General features: G+C 48.4%; 1 protein-coding gene across 3 annotated transcripts in view; it reads right to left on the reverse strand.

Annotated features, from left to right (window-relative positions):
* Positions 1 to 19,057, reverse strand: part of LOC108157243 (nucleolysin TIA-1) — a 59,682-nt gene that overhangs the window by 16,204 nt on the left and 24,421 nt on the right. For all 3 annotated transcript variants that reach the window (XM_033389284.1, XM_017289213.2, XM_017289214.2), the window contains exon 3: positions 191 to 278. In XM_033389284.1, coding sequence (XP_033245175.1) covers positions 191 to 278 — 88 coding nt within the window. The remainder of the gene's footprint in view (positions 1 to 190; positions 279 to 19,057) is intronic.

The raw sequence follows: 19,057 nt of genomic DNA on the forward strand, positions 1-19,057 counted from the left end.
GCCTCCTTCTCACGCGCCTGCCAATAATCAGGGAATGTGTGACAGGAAAATTGTCAAAAAAAAAGGAAAAAAAGAATGACAAAATGAAAGTGGAACTGGAAAAGGAAAGGAAAAAGGGGAGTAGTACGACTGTGTATAAAGGCAATTCCAAGTTAACTGGCAAATGGAAAATTTGCATTTTAATACTTACGAGATTTCGCCGAATGGTGTGAATGCCTCGCGCAATTGCTGAGTTTCAATTTCTGAGCTCAAGTCACCGACAAAGATGTGGAATTGTTCTGCAAAAAAATAAAGAGAAAGAATGGGAAATCAGAGAAAGTATCAAAGTGATGTTTTCTGTGTGCTGTGTGGAAAGGGTTGACGTTGCCGTTGCCGTTGCCGTTGCCCCTGGCGGCACATCGTGAGTCTCAAAAAATATGCGCCTGATAAAAACTCAAATCAAAAAGGAATCTCAAGTCATGCGCTTTTATATCGCAATTTATTGCCCCCTCCGCTCTCTTACGCTTCTTCTGCTTTAATGCATATTTTCACAAAACAAAAAAAAAGGAAGGGGAAAGAAAAGTTTTTCACATATATAATTTTATGCTGCATAAGCAGAGATAAGTTAATTGAAATCACAAAGAAGCCTCGCAGGATTGATGAGACTTGGCTGATGACGGGCTCAAAAAACTTGACAAGAGCCTGGCTGGCCCCGTGGATGGTTTTAGTTTTCGCAAGAAGCGAATGGAAAATGAGAGAGCTTTGCCCAACTCATTCATGTCATCATATCATATCATGTCACATCTTCCGAATGCGGCCTGTCCTTTGTGTTGGTTCACTTTCCTTCTGAAGAACCTGCCATTAATACTAATTAACCCATTCATCTAAGTAAACTTTTGCACGCTCGAATCTCTGGCTTCGTCGAGCCAAACATCGTGTGTATATTGTATATCTATTCTGTACGTGTATATGTATATACACGAGTATATGCCACATGCGGCGAGTGCACAAACTCAAAGCCTCTCGCTGTCATGCAGGCTGCACAAACACAAGTGCAGCGGGTGAGGGTTGCCTCTCACATGCAAAGCAAACAGACACATACATACATATATACACACGGACACACACACACACATACACAAATTGCAATCATTTATTATTATTTTTGTGTGCTTTGTCTCTTTGGCACAGAAAAAGTCGCGACTGTCGTCGTCGTCGTCCTCGTCGCTGTCGTTGTCGGTTGCCATTGTCCTTCGTGCGCTCTTGTGTCAGTTTTGCTCAGCGCTGAGGCTCCAAAGCTAAGACACAAAGCAGAGGCATAGCCAGCCCACAGCGACGCACATGGGGTGGTAATGGGTTAAGGGCCAATGCAGTGGAACATTTTTTGGGGGTCACCCCAACCACCACACTCACTTACTCACTCTCACTCGCACACACACACACTGAGAGAATTCTTACCCTAAATAATTAGCACTATTCAGTAGGGGCTGGGGCTAAGGGTGGGACTGGGGCTAGGGCGAGGGACTTGCTCTGACGACTACGACGCTGGCGGTTCGACTTCGACCCGGCGACCGACTTGCCTGCCCCACTGCTGCATGTCCTTCGGCCTGGCCTGCTGCACGTGCAGAAATTAACATTTCCGGTAATTTTGCGAAAATGAAAAGCAAAGCGAAAAATTAACGGCAGCGTCGCCGTTGCCGTTGCCGTTGCCGTTGCTGTCGTTGGCGATGGCGTCGCCGCAGCGCTGGGCAAAAGCGAAATGCGGAAAGCTTTTGTGTTAAATAAATATTAAAAGGAATTTCCCCGCAGCCAGGGCGGAACTGATGGAGACGGACCTGTGGGCTGGGGGCTGGGCGCTGGTTGGCAGCCACACCACCGTCATCAGGCATCGTTCTCTGACTGCGATGTTGGTCTTTTAAACACACATACTTTTACGCACACACCAGCCATAACGAGTAAATCTGTGCGTGTTCACGTATGTTACCTCATACAAATATACATATGTATTTACAGATGTATGTGTGCGCTCGCACACTTTTTATTTAATTGGAAATTGCGTATACGCCACCGTTAATGAGCCCATTGTGAAGGCAGTCGAAAGGTCGAAAGGGGTCCGCGAGCGGCTTAGTGGGTTTCCTCGGCTGTCGAGTCTGCTGGTGCATGGGCTCGCCTCTGCCCTGCTCCGCTCGTTTCGAGTAGTTACCATTACTGTAAATCAATCGTCAGTCGCGCAGGTTGGCTCCCTCCGGCTGACTGGCTGCCTGGCTGACGCTCGTTGCTGTAACTGTGCTCAGGTTATTGCTTTCGCCCTTTTGCACAACGTCAACTCAAAGGCAAGGGCCGCCGATTGAGGCATGCACGCAACATGCGAATGACTGGGGGACTACTGGCAGGCTCGTGGAAGTACGTAGGACGACTATACGCAATGCACGTATGAGGTCCTTCCGCTACCCCTCGTCTTGATTATATATGTCTGTCTGCGTCTGTGAGAGACAGACAAACGAGTCGGCCACTATTTGCAGTCAAAGGCTGCTTTAAATTTGCACCGCGAAAGCCCTCGATTGGCAGCGCCCAGGCCTCGCACATTGCCTTCGGTGTCAGCATGTCAAGCGGTTGCCGCAGACCCGTAGAGCAGCAGACCCAGGTGTACGTCGAGGCTGCTGCCTTTCATTTCATTTCTTTTCCTTGTCTCCGTTTCCGTTTTTCCCTGTCGACTCGTTTGCTGATTAAAACGGTGCGTATGTGTAATGAGTTAATTAAGTTTTTACCATCATTTCATTCGGCTCGTTTTCGTTGTCGTTGTCGTTGTCTTACCTTTACATACATACTCGTCCATGCATACAGCGCATACACACACATGAGCACATAAATTAATCATAAATCCTTTCTAGGCGTACGGCAAGTTACAAGTGTTTTGTATATTTGCCGAGGACGCACCTGTCCGTGCCCTGTCCTGTCCCGTACCTTTGCTTTTCTGTGCTGCCTGGAAAGCGTTAACAACCTCGTCGCAAGGATAGTCGAGAGTGGAGTCGGCTCAAGTCGGTTGGACTAAGTGTGTCAGCAGTGTTGCCAGCCAGCCGGCAAGCCAGCCAGCCAGGCAGCAACACGCCCCCTTGTACCATTTGATTAAAGACGGAAGCTACTCAGTGTGCGACTGTATGCGTTTCCTACTATGTGTGTGTGTGTGTGTGTACTATGGCTATCCACTTTTATGCCTTCCTTCGGCCTTCCTCTGCCCCTGCCTCTGCCTCTGTTCTTGTTGGTCTTAGTTGTTGTAAATTTTATGTTATCCGCTTTCATTGTTTGTGTATGCGTTTATTTATGTTCCCCACTGTACGTACGAGAGAGTTTACTGATTTCCCCCTGTTGTTATTTATGCGTTTGTGCTAAACCTTATTTCCTGTTTGTCTTACATAAGCTGCAACGTTTAATTACACGCACAGGCCGCTCGAGGACACTTTCGCAGCAAACTTTCCAACAAAAGAATCACTACTTCATTATTTATATATATATATAGCTATCGTTTTTCATATATTATTGATAATACGCACTGCAATCGCATTTATCGATTCCCTTTGTCCGATTTTCGCTGGGGGTCGACTACCTGCCTGACTGCCAGCCATATAGAAGACCGCATGGCGTATGGGCTAATGGCAATTATGAACTGTTTTGGGGCAAAGCTGGAAACTGGACTGCATTAGAGCTAAAAGCGTTTAGTTGGCGGCTGGCAAACCACCAGCTGACCGACTGCTGGGACTGCCCGCTGTCATGTGAGAGCCCCAAAACAAGCAAAACAATTTGACGCCAGCAACCGCAAAACGTGCGGGCCGCAGAGACAGTCCCGTGACCGGGACCCGCAGCAAAGACCCGCCCACAACTTAACCCAAAAATTGATGAATATGTAAGCAAATACAGAAGACTAACACGTAGCAGGGAGCGGGGGGGCTGGGATTGGCAAATATACATACATATACTACACATATAAAAAAAAAGGATCAAAGTCCTGAGGCGCGTTAATTTTCCCAGTCGTCAGCAGGAAAAAGTTGGGTTCTCATCCGACATCCACACCAACCGGACCCTCCTACGAATATGAATGCCGCACACACACACAAACACAAATTATATTGAAATGTTAATAATCCAGTTGCTTAGACGTGCTGTGATGGCCGTCCTGCAGAGACCACTGAGCCAATGCCTGGACTGTCCCTAAAAGGGACAACTCAACTGTAAAAGGATATTTACATGGAGATTTGTATGCCGCTGACTTATGACTTTGATCAATGCCGCATACCCCCATACCACACATACCCATCCCATACCAATCAGTGGGTTCCATCCATCCATCCATCCGTCCGTCAGTCCATGAGAAGGTCCCTGCCACATTTATGTGCTTTTGAGAGTCACTTATGCCCACAATTTGGCACTGCGGTTATCTGGGGGATATGCTTTGATATATGACACGCCATTGGACTTGGTCTGGCACTGGGACTGGGACTCTTAAGGACGGGGAGCTTTAGCTGGAGCTAAAGCTGAAGCTGTGGGGCAGCATCTTGGCTTGGCTCAGCAAATCTTTAAATTAAATTTGCTTAGCTCAAATCATCTCGCATTATACAGTATAATGTGCTTTTAATTTCATTCATTTGCATCCAGCATGAGGGTCTAGATGGACGTGGACTGCTGCTGCTTCTGCTGCCAAATGAAAACTAAAAAATCTAATTAGCGTTTGGCCAGTGTAAGAGTCGAGGCAAGGCGAACTTAAAGCAAACTTTTCGCTTTAATTTCATCTTAATTACGCTCCCCAACTAAATGCTGGAGCACTTCGAATGCAGCAGCAGGGCAGGAGAAGAGCAGCCATCTGGTGCTGGTGCTGTTCTGTTTGTGGAACATTCTGCAAAGCCAATCAACTTGAGTCGCTAATGAAACTGCAGTCACTTTAAGGAATTTCAACTTTCAACTTTCAACTTTGCCCCATCCTTATGCTGGTCTCCTGCCTCTTGTCTCCTGTCGCTGTCATTGTCACCATTAGACGCCGCCTGGGCTGATGATAATGCTGATTTTTAATGTTGATTACCGCAAGCTGCAAAGCCGCAATCCTTTTACCACATTTTTTCCTTTGAGAATAGCATTGGCACTGGCTGCCAGGTCGAGTCGTACCGGAGAGTGTCTTGGTTATCTGAGGAGGAACCAGGAGTAGAGTCAGCATCATTTCCGCAAGTGTGCGTGGCATTTAAGTTGCCACTTAAATGAGGCAGTCACTCGTTTCGTCGTCTGTATTGTGTAGCTGCCACAACGATGCTGCTGCTGGTGGTGGCAACCACCTCTTCCTATTTCGTTTGTGGCAATGGCTGATGCTATGTTGGTCTGTGGCCCCGACGGTTGTGGAAGCGGGTGGGGTGCTGGCTGCCGGAGACAGGACGCAGCCTCATCAAGTCGTCGCGTAGCGCAGATCAAATGAAAATTTCATTGTGTTGTGCCGCGCGTTGCGATTTTCTCCGTCTCAGTTGTAGGTATTTGTGTGTGTGTGTGTGTGTGTGTGTGTGTGTGTGTGAGTTTGTGGGTGGGGCAGGAAAAGAGGCATGCCTGGCAACCACGTTTCCACCTTTTTGTGCCTCTGACTCGAAAACTTTTGGGTTATTGTACGACTCCGAGTTGTGCACTATTTCGCAAGTCCCTGTGTGTCCCCCTGTTGTTGCTTCTGTTGCCACCGGCGTCAGAGTCGTCGTCGTCTTCGTCCTTCGTCCTTCGTCCTCCGTCGCGACCCAACGTCTAACGTGTAAAACAATGACTCATTAAGACTCATCTAAATTCTAATGAGATTCAGTAACTATTAAAAACAAAACATGACAAAGGCAAAGAGGCAACAGAGGCAACAGCAACAGCAAACGCAAATGTGGCAAAGGGTTGCTGCCCCCGGGGCAACTTCCCCAATCAGTCCCCGCCCCGGGCTCTCTCCCTCGTCCGTCCGGCTCTTATCATCCAGGCAGCCAGGCAGCCGGGCAAAGGGCTTGCGTCGCATTTAGTGCTGATTTTGCTTCTTCGAAACTTTAAGTCCTGGCCAAAATTTAAGTCATTTGTATGCAAGTCGCCTGCGTTGCCTTTAAACAAATGTCAATAATTTGATTTAAATGTGGCACAGAAGGACCCTCAGAGGAGGGAGGATTGATGGGGTCTTGGGGCTTGGGGCTTGGTTCCCTGCTTATAATACAATCAGGCCCTCACACGTTGTCCTGGCATCGTAGGCGTAGGCCCATTCCGCTTGCTGATCGCGTGCAAATTTCGCATTTAAATGCCAGTAGGCGCTTGTTTTCCAATTTTGCAGCTCTCAATGCTGGGTTGCCATTTGCATTTACTGTGTTGACAATTGTGTGAAAAGACAATGCAGCAGCACAACAGAATAGAATAGAACAGAATAGGACAGGACAGGGAACCGTAACGACAAAAGCGGTGCCGGCACCAGAACCGGCGACGGAGACAAGGAATTTGCGTATCAAGAATCGAAAAAAGGCAGGCCAGAGTTGCCCAAGGAATGCATTAGGGTTCGTTCGGTTCCTCTCTCTCGCTCTCTCTCTCGAGACGAACAAACGAACATGTGGCCTTATACATTAGAAAGTACACACACAACACACACACACATGGAAAATGAAATGGAAATTGCGTATGTTGCCTCGGTCAACATTTCTACGGCCAGAACAAGCGAAAGCGCCCGCCCGTCCAAACAAAACAGAGTCGAAAGTCGGAAAAGGGGATACAAAGAATCTATATTGCTCTACAGCCCTGACTCGGACCGTCCTCATGTGTTTGCATTGGTTTTTGGTTAGTTATATCGGGCCCAGGCACACACGCACCCACTCGGTGGAGCAGCCACATACATATATATAGCCTCTCGAAACAGTCAACCCCCAGAATGAACCCCATTTAACGCTGTTGTAAGCGTTTGCAGACAAACAAACCCGCCGAGCACCCCCTTCGAAAATGTATCTGCTTCTGTGGCACATGTTGAAAGTAAACGCGACGCAGGTATGCTCGTAAACCCACCCCCCAGCACCCCACATCACCACCCGCCCAACCGTTCAACCGACCATCTATTCCATTCTGCATATTTGTCGGGGCGCCACGAAATGTAAAGCAAGTAAAAACCTGGTTCAAATTGCGGTTACCGTTTTTATTTTCCGTTGCAACTTGCTCTCTCTTTCTGACCCGGCAAATCCATTACACTTATTGTCTCTGTCTGTGCTTTCGGCGAGAGTGTGTGTCTGTTAGCCTGTGTGTAGGTGTTGATACATCCACACTTATGGAGGTGCCTGGTCCGGGACGGGCTCCATTTCTGTCCCACTGCCAGTGTCCCTATAGGCGCCCGAAACACTGCTATAGTTTTCCCTTTTTTCCCGGACATGACCTGTACATATGCGTCTAACCGGGGAGACAGTTCGAGGGCGGGGGCTTGGCTAGGGATCGGGATCGGATTCAGGTTCGGCTCGAGTTCATGGAGCTGGGCGTTGGACTGTTAATTGTAAAGCGTTTTGCCACTTGGGTTGGGTTTCTCTGGGTTTTATTTATTTTTTTCTGCGAACTGGTTTCTCCCTCTCTCACAGCTAGCCAGTGACTTCATTTGGTTTGGCACGTTTACAGTTAATTAATTTGGTTGACAGCAGACAGAGAGAGATAAAGTGTTGAGCCAACAATGTTGAGGTCATTGTCAAGGATGGGAATACGTTCTGGAGGCCCTTGTTGAAGAGATCCAACCTTTGGAACTATGCTAATTTCCTTTCGAAATCTGTCAAGGCTAAATGTGATCCAGTTTTGAGCATCAGCTTCTACAGGATATAATTTTCTTATTGAACTCTTTTCAAGTATAAATCTGTCGAATAATACTGGCACTTTCTTGTAATACAATCTTGGATCCTAGCACGAAGAGCTTTTTCACGGTAAAGACCCCTCAATTTAAATTTCAATTAAAGACTTACAGCTCTAAAACATTTCATGGATCAAAGCCAAGGTCCCTAGGGGGTTCCCCTGCCCCCAGTTTCGAGTGAGCAGCAACAGCAACAATAACCCAATTGAGGGAAAACGAACAACAAAAAAAGAACGCGAACAAATCAAATTCAAAACTCGTCGTCGCTGAATGAAATGTTGAAATTGCACATCCCGCGTCTAGTAGCACCCTTCTCTGCCCCTCGCCGCTCACTCACATGGAAGCCGGCCGCTCCTCTGACCGTCCCCATCCTCCCTACCACTCCAATCCTCTACCTAAACCATTCTAGCCGTACCTTTTTTTGGCCAGCTGCGCAGCTGCTGCACTTTATTTCAGTCACTTGCTGGGCATTTTTTTCTCTACACGTTTTTTTCTGTTTTTTTTTGTTTTGTTTTTTTTTTTGTTTGTTTTTGGAACGAGTGGCTTGTTTTTGCCATGTTCCCAGCTGCCTCTCGCCGTGAGGGTGTGTCTGCATCTGGATCTGTGTGTGTCTATCCCTATGTGGACGACTGTGTGTGCGTGTGTAGCCCGCTTTTGTGTGCAAGTGCGGTCATTTAATTTCGATTTGTGTTTTAGATTGTTTTGCGTTGCATTTGTTGATTTTTGCCATTTAAATAGAAATTTTTATTTTCTACACGTTCCTGGCTATGGCCTCGTCCCCGTCACGGCACTCCACGGCACTCTACGGCACGGCCGGAGACCGAAACCAGGCAGCCGTCGCCAGTTTTTTGTTCATCCGTGCAGTTCCCCCATGGTTTTTTGTACTTTCTCTTTTTTTATTTTTTATTAACGCATGTCCATGGGGCATTTGCCAGCGCGGGGCCCGGCAAATTGGATTTCTTTTTTCGGACATTTGAAACTGACGAACGCCAGCCTGGGACCGGGCAGGACCGATGCTGGAGTCAGCGGGGAGCGGGGTATACAAAACCTAGCTCAAAATATATGCAACTGTTGTAGGAGTTGTTGCTGCTGTCACAGCACACCCCTCCTGCCCCCTGCCCCCTTCTACACAGAACCGCCATCGTTTCTATTAGCCACGCGCATTCATAAGAGCGGAAATTTAATCTATGCCACAGGCCCGTTCATTTCATTTCTCCCATCACTTTCTCTCTCTCCCTCTCTCTGGTTAACTCTCTTTTGTCAATTTAAAGCTGCCGGCAAATGATATCAATTCGAAATGTTCGTTAAATATTTAAATTGGCGCAGAACTAATGAAATAAAACCAATGCGAATGCAGAGCAGACCCACAGCCAGAGCCAAAGCCAACGCCAAAGCGATATTCCCAAGTGATTTCAGTTGGTTAAATTCGTGCTGGCTGCCTGGTTCGTTGGCTTGGAATGGGAAGAGGGGCCGATAGATACGGACTTCATCGATGTCTCCTGGGTTTTGTCGCGTTCTTAAAAACATTTGAACAACTGCTCCTCCCCAGATCCATAAGTCAGTTACAGTCAGCGGAAACGTTTTGCGAGTATTGCGAGCGAGCACCGCAGAGATACTAAATATTCTTTACCGCATTCAATCTGAGCTGAATTTGTATGAAATATTAGGGTCTAATACAACATGACAAGCTCCTAATACATTTATAAAATTCATCCGCTTGAGACGACTTCTTGGCGTTGCCAGTTTCCCTGGAACTTTTCCGAGTGTACGAGAGGTACGTATATCTTGGCATGCGGCTCACGTAGCATCTTGCTTTAAATGCTTAAATAGAAGCCAACAAACGGGAGCTTCAATCCGGTGGTAGGCACTCACACAGACTCCAACACAGACACAAAGAGAGGGAGACGTTCAAGCCAAAAATTGGCATAAATAAGTAAAAGCGGCTACAGAGCGCCAAAGTCAACGTCAACGTCAACAGCGGTCTGGGGTCCCAGTACGCCATATTGCGCATATAGCTTTCTCTTTGAGATTGTGTGTGTGTGTTTGGGTGTATATCTGTGTAGCTGTGCGTGCGTGTGTGTAGGTCTGTGTAGTGTGTTTGTGTATTTACTCAACTGCTGTACCCAAAGCGCACTTGAGTGTGTATCATCATCAACATCAGCTGCTCTTGAGCCCCAAACCAGGACCAGGACCAGGTCCAGAACCAGAACCAGAAGCAGTAGCAGTGGTTGAACCCGCACCAGGACCAACTTCAAGTTTCCCTACTGCTCCGACTTTCCGTTTGGCCCCCAACAATTCGCCAACCGCCGCCAGCACTAAAGATACAAAGCTGCAGATATAACCAGAGGAGCTCAGCGAGTGTGTGTGCTGCCAGCCTTCTGCCTCCTTCTTGTACTCGTACTCGTACTCGCACTCGTACTCGCACTCGTACAGTCCTCCCTATCGTTCCCATTCTGTGGCCACTACAGCGACAGTATCTTTGGATGCTTAACAACATTACAAGCTGACTTATGAAAGAGCCGAGCCGGGCCGGGCCGGTGGCTGCCCCGCCTGCAATTTGACTTGACTTTTACGTATCGTCGAGTACTTTTCTGGTTTTAGCCTCTCTGGGGGGACATTTGTCAGTCGAGAGACAAATTTAATTTCTGCTATTTTTGCGAGCCAGGCGACGTCTGCGCTTAGATATGAATTGCAATGAAAGTCACAGTCGTCATGTATGACGAGACGGTCTATGGCCGGACACGGGTGTGGGTCATAGCCAGAGCCAGTACCAGTACCAGTACCAGAGTCCGTGTCCATGTCCATGTCCGTGTCCGTCCCCGACTGTCTGAGTGGGTTTTTGTGAGTGCAGGCACCCCAACTGTGGGCCCTGGCAAACTCGTTTTTAATATGCAGCCAGAAGTCGGCGCACGCAGCGTATGCGTAATTTTATTACAACTGCCAAAGCTACTCGATTCAGCAGCCTCGCATCACCCCTCTGCATCAGTGGCAGCAGCTACAAATGAAATGAATGGGAACTATTTTTGGCCTTCCCAACTTCGACCCTTTATCTATCTTCCTCTCTCTCTCTCTCTCTCTCTCTCTCTCTATTTGTGTGTGTGTGTGGCCACACGCAATGCACAGAATTCATTTCGCATTTAAATTGCTGTTCAGAGAGCAATTAGCTGAAATTATTGTTGCTACGTGTGCATCGTCACTTGAGCCGAGGCATTGGCATTGGCCCTGGCACCCCAAATCAGGCGGTAGACCGGAATTGGGGATTTTGTGGGTGGATGAGAAACTGCGGCGAATGCTTAATGTGTGCCGGGGAGGCCATTATTCAGTTTCCCCACTTGGCAAAAAAATGCTGATTTGCGGTTTGCCAATGCCAACCACACACACCCAAGCCCAGGCCCAGGCCCAGGCCCAGCCGATATAAAACCCACACACAAAATTCACAATTATTTACTGAAGCTTTCCCAAGGAACACACACAAAAAAAAAAATGGAAGAAAAGCGAAGAAAATCGAGACTCGTCTCGAGGCAAAATTATGCCAAAACAAATCAAGCAAATGAAAATATCACAGCCACAAAATCAAGGCAAGACACACGCAGCGCTGCACAGCGGTGGCTCCAGATCCGCATTGGCCTAAATGGGTGGGGCCCCAACGGGAAGGGTGCAGAGGGGAGAGCGGTACAAACTTGGGGGTGCCACAAATGCTGTGCTTAATAGGCATCAGCTGGGTATTAAGTTGTTGGGTTTTTTCTTTTTTTTTTTGTCATCGTCTTGCCCGCGTCTCTTGGCAGCATGACAACGTTTTTTGTGTGCCTGTTTATCTGTGCGTGTATGTGTTGTATCTGTGAATGTGGGAGGAATCCAAGACCGGCCAGCTTCTTGGGGCATTTCCCCCTCCTAAGCTCTCATTCGAGGACGCCTTCTGTTCAACAAACAATTTGGGGAATGCCATTAGGTGACGCCTATTGCCGAAATTATCTCTGGCTTCAAGTTCTTTTTTTTGTTGTGGGGGGAATTCAATCACATCATCTTTTGTTAAACTCGTGGCACAGCCAACGACAGCGGCAGCCCGAGCAAATAGGTAATAACATCCAGGAGGAGGCACAAAGGAATCGAAATAAAGACGCCAAAAAAGTGTTGCCTACTTTCCAGGGCACGAAACGTTAATGCTTCTCGTTGGTGGTAGTGGTGGTGGTGGTGGTGGTGGTGGAACGGTGCGATGGGGTTGGGTCTAAGCCACAATGGTATTGGCATACAAAGGGGCATCCAATCTGCCATTAAACAGCAATCGTATCGCTCAGCAATTGCTGATGGCTTTCGTTTATTTGGCTTATAAATTCATCAATTTCCAATGGGCCTTCTTCGTTTAATAGAATATAAATTGCTTACGAATCACCCACTGTTTGCTTTAGCTAACACCCCGCCAAATTGCATTATAAACTTTTGTCCGCGTATGTCTGCCGCAAACTGTGGTACATGGCACGCGGTGGGGTTTGGGAGAGGGGGCGGCGAGTACAAAAAATTAAAAATTAATAGCAACTGGCGAGTGCCGATGAAAACCACAATGCAGCAAGAACAACAACCACGGCGGAAAAAACGAAACAAAACAAAAACTAACCGACTAACAAAGTGTAAAAAACTATTGAGTGCTGGCGTCCCAACACTTCACTGTGTTTTCCCCTCCTCTTCCTCGACAGAACCCGCCACTAACAAAAATTTCTAATTTAAAAGTTTTGCACCCAACCGCCGACGAGCAACGAACGAGGCAAAAACCAAAAACTGGGGGCAGTGCGGAAGAAAATGAAAGCAGCCGAAGCTGGAAAATGGAAAATAGCAACAAAGACAGACGGCAAATAAAAACGCAACACACACACACACACACACTCACACACATACAGACAGACAGGCATACACACCCGAGCAGATAATGCAATTCCCTCCCAGAAAGAAAGTGGAGAAAGCAACTTGGCCAGCTGCAATTTTGTTGCTGGCATCCTCGTCGGCGGCGGCGTCGTTCTCATCGTCATCGTAGTCCTCCTCGTCCTGGCCGTCGTCGTTGTGTAGGCGTTGTTTTTGCCCACATCGTTAGCAATGCTCATCGGCAACATTTCGTCAGCTTCCGCCAGCCAGCCAGCCAGCCAGCCAGCCATCCAGCTAGCCAGTCAGCCAGTGAGGGAACCAGCCAGGCGGCGGTGGCGGTTGGAGGAGCACCGCGTCATGCGCGTTGGCACTGCGTGGCCTGCAGTCGCCACCTTACACCTAGTCCTCCTCCTGCAAGTGGGTGGGGGCTGTAACCGGGCAGGGACCTCGAGCTAGAGCTAGAGCTGGAGCTTGGGGCTTGGGGGTCACCAGTCGCTCCTCCTAGCCGGCAATCGTTGGCTGAAACTATTTTTATATGCTGGCCCAGTCTTTGTGTCTATGGGGTGTGTGTGTGGGGGCCAGATGGGGGCTTGGCCGTATTTGGGGAAGCGTTTGTCATTGTGCATTACTTTTAGCATGCATCGCGGCGCGTTCTATGATGCAACAATGTGGCATAGCCACCCTTGCCATCCCCCAGATGCGATCCGCTCTTGTAATTTGCTTGTTGTTGCCCGGTTCGTTGGCTTTGCCGGGTTTAACCTACAAGGTTTTTTTTTGCTCAGAAAATTTTACGATGATTTTCATTTTCATATTCGAATCGTGTGCGCTCTGTGTTGCTGTGGGTTTTGAAGGGGGTCCCTTTTTGTATGTGTGCGGGTAGCTTGCAAATCGAATTATATTTGCTGCCACACAATGTAGACAACAGGCAAGGGCACAGCATTACAATGCCTGCAGCTGCAGCTGCAGATTCTTGTCATGCCTCTTGCCTCTTGCATCTTGCATCACATTCACTTTTTGTGGCTTTTGCCCTTTGGCTTCCTGCACTTTGACCAACACTCTGTTGTTGGCTGTGAGGAAATTACCTTACTCTGGAAATTGTCTACCAAAATGCAGGCAACGTACTTTTTACGACCCTCTTCTTTGTGGTGTGAGTGGTGTGTATCTTTTGGAGTGTGTTTTTCTGCTCATCTTATGCCGAGCATCATTTTTCCTTCTTTCTTTATATATATATTCTTTTTAATATGTATTTTGTCGTGCATAATGTTGACATTTTGACGCACTAATAAACATAATTTGCTCATAAAATACGTTTTATTGCCAGGGCGCCTTGTATCAGCCATCACTGCGAAATTTTCGGTTTCATGGGACTGCTTGTGCATCTCCAGTATATGAGACACATTAAATTGAAAGCAGATATGCCGAGTTCATTTGGAGATAGACGAGGCAGGTATAAATCTTGAATTAGGTGTCGAAATCGAGAGACAAAAGCGCTTAAATTCCCTCCCCTGGTAAACCGTCAAAGAGTTCAACGAACCCTCCGTCCCGCCTTGACCAGCTCAGCCCCCCTAGCCTGCAGTCCCTGTCTCACATTGCATAATTAATTGCTGCTTCACACTGAGCCCTGCAGCTCTGTATCTCTGGATCTTCCCACAATCTGAGCGCTTTAAATCACATTTTCTCATTTTACCCCGAAATACATATTGCAGCATACAGATAACGTAGATAAGGCAGAAAGGAAAACACGAAAAACATTTTTAAATATTTATTAGCAACAGCTTACAAGCTTCATCCTATTTTCTTTCGGCTTTCATCGGTGGCTGCCTCTCTTCGGCGTTAAGTAATTTCGTTATTTGCCAAAACATGGGACCGCCCGGGCTACGCCTTTTGCTGTTCCGCCACCGCCATTTGTCTGCCTCGTCCGGGGCTGGTGCTGGGCTTCTCGTTGATGCCATTATCTTATTCAGCATCCTTGTCATCTCATAAAGGATGCCTATTATAAATTAATTTTTGCCAGCCGTGGCCGCCCGCCTTCCCCCGTGATTCTCCTGCACCCAGCCACTTTTCCAGCTCTTCTTTCCTATCGCTTTTATCACTAGGGGTGGAGCCGGTACCCGCACCTAAATATCAAACATGTTGCTCCTGTTATGGCCGTCATGTGTGTGTGACTGAGTATGGGTATTCGTGTGTGTGTGTGTGTGTGTGTGTGTGTGGGAGTGCGCGAGTGTTCCTGACTATATGACTATATAATTTTTTGATTTAACGCTGCTGCTGCTACTGCTGCTGTCGCAATTTTTCAAAAAAACACCCTCATGCTTTTATATTTTTGTTGCGCCTCGTGCGCCGTAAAAGTTGAAAGTTGCTGGTGCCACAACAAACTCTGCCCCAGACTCTCTCTCTCTCGCCCTCTCCCACTTCTACACATATGTGACATTGATGCCTCCTCTCGCTGTTTGAGCTGTTTTATTGTTATCATTAAACGGCAACACCTCCACGTCGCCTTCGCCGCCGCCGCCGCCTGTTCGACATGTTGTCCTGTCTTTGTGTTGTCTTCTGCTCCTGCCGATGCGGGCTCCTCAAGGAGGCCTCAACAAGTTTGACAAGGCCCTGGGCCCAGTCGTTTGGGTATGGGCCTGAGATTGGCTCTGAGCTGGGTGAATGCGAGGGAGGGGCTGTGCCCGGTCCTGATCCCATTATGATTAAAAATTGTTTTGCGACTCTTATCTTTTGCGGCTGGCTGCGATCATTAATGAAGCAGAAAGTGATTGGGATGAAAGCCCTGGCACCCATTCCCATCCTGGCCCCGAGTCATGATTAATTGGAGCGCACAAAGCCGAATTGCGCACAAGCTGGCGCCACACAGAGAGAGAGAGAGAGAGATAGATAGTGAAAGAGACAAATCAGAAGAAGCTGTGGCAGCAACAGAAGCGTCAACGCTTTTCGGGTGTTAACTGCATTTCATTCATCAACGCTTGCTAGCCGCAACGAGCTGCCAGCAACCAACAAGCTACGGTTTTGCATTGGGGCAGGGGCAGCAGCAGGAGCAGCTGGGGTTAGTGGCAGTGAAGAAGAAAAGGAGTTGGATATAGAGTTAGCTGTGGAGCTGGAGCGTGACTGCTGGTCGGTGGCAGTTGCATAGGAAATTCAAATAAAATTTACCACAGTTTCTCGTAACTTTGTCAACGATGCGCAACATGAGGCAGGAGATGGAGATGCCATCGCTGATGTCTGGCAGACATCTTGAGTGGGTGAGAGGATGACGAAGACCAGTGGCAGAGGGACGTGGCAGGGACGTGCCAACGAGTCGTGGCAACGAATTGCAATTTGCAATTTTATGGCAGAGCAGCAGCTAGAAACAGAAACATGGGGCATGGGGCATGGAGAGCATACACACAGAAGCCGCCACAGTACAAAACAAACCAATTTAAATTTTCAACGGTGCGGAGACGGCGGTTAGAGGGCTCTGGATATGCTCCTGGTGCTGGGATACAAAGCGGAGCAGAGCAGAGCAGGGTTGGCGAAAAGCGCAACAAAGCGTAGCTGACAAAATCAAACCAACAGCAGCACAAAAAACACACCCAAAGAAGAAGCAAAACAAAAACGGAAACAAAAAACGGAGAGAGAGAGAGAGAGAGACAGAGAATGAAGAGAAATATTCGCAATGACAATTGAAAGTCGGAATCGGAACCAGGGGACACTGAGGTGGCTGTGGACTGGCCAAACACTCAATCAATAAATTATGCTGCCACGGAATATACAAATCAGCGAACGGGCAACAGTCCGGGGGTGCCACAAAAGAGGCAGAGGCAGAGGCAGAGGGGAGGCCGTGGCGGTGGCGGTGGCTGCAGGAGATGCACGATCTGCGGGCTGCTTGTTTGGCCTGGTCACGCGGCAGCTGCGGAACAAAAGGCCATGCTCCATGGCCCCAGCCCCAGCTCCAGCCCCCGCCCGGGAGACCCCAACGAGACCAAAGCGGGGCACAGACGGATGTGGCTTTGTGGGTTTTTGTGTGCGGTCGCCGCCCCATCTGCTGTTAGTCATTTGAGCAGCGGCGACACAACCGAGAGCGAGCGAGGATGCTGTTGACGATGGTCAGGGCCAGAGTATGGCGAAGATAACGACAACGATGGACCAGCCAGCAGCCAGAAGCCAGAAGCGTAGTTGGGTGCATCAGAAGAAGGGGCGTTCCATGTCTACTGCCGGAATACACACTCTTTGATGTGAATGCCGGATCCCGAGCCCGATGCCTGCCAGGACTACGCCCCTGCCAGCTGGAATGACACTGTCAAATGCGTTGACTGCATTGTGCCCTTGTGGCTGGTAGTCCCAGGCGCCAGCCAGAGACAAAGACAAAGGCGAAAGGCGGCGCTCAGTGCAACCAAAATTGCAAAATGGCTGCCAGGCTCGACTCGCCTCGCCTCGCTACGGCTCTGCTCTGCTCTACTCTGCTGTAGCCTGACCCCAAGCTGACCTCAAGGGAAAGCGGTCTTTAAAGCCGCCGCTGCTGACAACATCGATTTTTTACACAGGAAGACCGCCAGACAGGCAGACAGAAAGAGGAACAGCAGGACATACCGTGCATTTGCATGTTTCTCTGTCAGACATATAAAATGTTGTATATAAAATATTGATTATGATTGACGATTGCAAAGGATACAGTGCCCGCAGTATAACAGACAAAATGACAGGCTCAAAATGATGGCACCCAAACGAATCCTGCAGCAGGCTTTAAAGAGCGAAAACTGATACTCCAGGTGCGTGTCCTTCGGCCCAGGCATGTGCAACTTGATCGATTTTTCTAATCTGCACCCCAGCACGCACATTGACGCACCTGGCGGGAGACCATATGACGATACGACCATAGACCATAGACCCAGCAGCCGAAACCACACCGCTCCACACCGCACACAAGAACCCACTCGCAGAGCCCCACAACTGCCTGGCATTGTCCAGTCAAGCGCCTCATTGTCCCCACAGTGACTGTCATGAAGTCCAACTAAGCGGAAGCTGTAGGAATTTACCAACGTTTAAACTTTAATGCTTGGTACAACAGTTTTTATTCCTTGCTCTCTCTCTCTCTCTCTCTCTCTCTCTCCCCCACTGAGCCTCTTTTCTGTTTTCCCTGAAAGTGTGTGTGTGTGTGCTTGAGATTTTTTTCCCTGTTTCCCGACTGCCGGCCTGGTCTGCTGTGTGGCCAGAGCCCGCTGTACCTCCACCTCCACCCCGCTCCAATTGAACCTAATCCGGCTGCTAAAGTATTAGCTACGTAGTTGTATGCTCATCCCGGCTGTCCAAACTGCCTTATGCTGCTTTTGTTGTTTGCTGGCATTTAACAAAAAACAAAAGAGCCAAGGAATAAAAAGTGCACCAGAGAATTAGCGAAAGAGAGAAAGAGGGAAAGACTGAAGCAGAAGCAGAAGGATGGCTAGACCAACAACGGAACTCGAACGAATCGGAGAAGTGACGTTTGTTAAAAGTTTTGCTGGCCGTCTCTCCAAGTCCGACCGTGTATGGATGTGCCGTGCCACTGGCGTTTGCCAGTGAAGGTGGATGTGGTGGAGGTGGGGTGAAACTGCAGCGTCCGCTTAATAACAAGGCATCAGTCGCTGGACGTTGTGCCATACAGCCGACGGGCATACTAATCTCCTAGTCCACTTGGACATGGCCTCCCTCTAAATTAAGTGACCGGCTTAGAGCTCTTGCCGGTTACCCCCCGCCAATCAGCCGCGTTGTGGGACTTCTCTGAACTCTGGAATATCGCCATATACTCGTATGTAAGACTGATGTGCTTTGTGTATTCTTCACACTCCTGTGCTGCTTTCAAGTCCTGCACCCAAGTCGGGTACAAAGTGGACAGCGAATAGACAGGAGGGCAAAGACATTAATGACATCCAACATCAATGAGTGTCAGTCGTTGTTCTTGTTTGTGAAAAATGAATACAAGAAGACAGGCACAGGGACAGGCAGAGGGACAGGGAGACGCCTGGCAGGTGACGCTCTTGGACTTGGCTTGACTCGGCGTCAGCATGGCGTATGATTGATTTTCCAGTCGTAAACTATGGCTGAGCTGGGCTGAAGTCGGGGCCCAGATAAATGCGGCAAGTATTAAACGGCAAATAAGCTTCAATAATAATAAAAGTTATAAATCTTTTGCATTGCCTGTCGACGACGGCCAGAAGCGAAAAGGACAAGCTATGGCAGCGACAGCGACAGAAGCGAAGCCGGAGCTGGTGGACACGGCTTGTCCTCCAAAAGGACGACGACATGCTGCAACGTAGCGATAATAACAATTTATTGCACACGCAGGCATACACTCACACACACACTCAAACACTCACACACATGACTAGACATACTCATACTTGTGCAGAGTCG

This window comes from Drosophila miranda, chromosome 2, assembly GCF_003369915.1.
Source record: "Drosophila miranda strain MSH22 chromosome 2, D.miranda_PacBio2.1, whole genome shotgun sequence".
NCBI classification, from domain to species: domain Eukaryota; kingdom Metazoa; phylum Arthropoda; class Insecta; order Diptera; family Drosophilidae; genus Drosophila; species Drosophila miranda.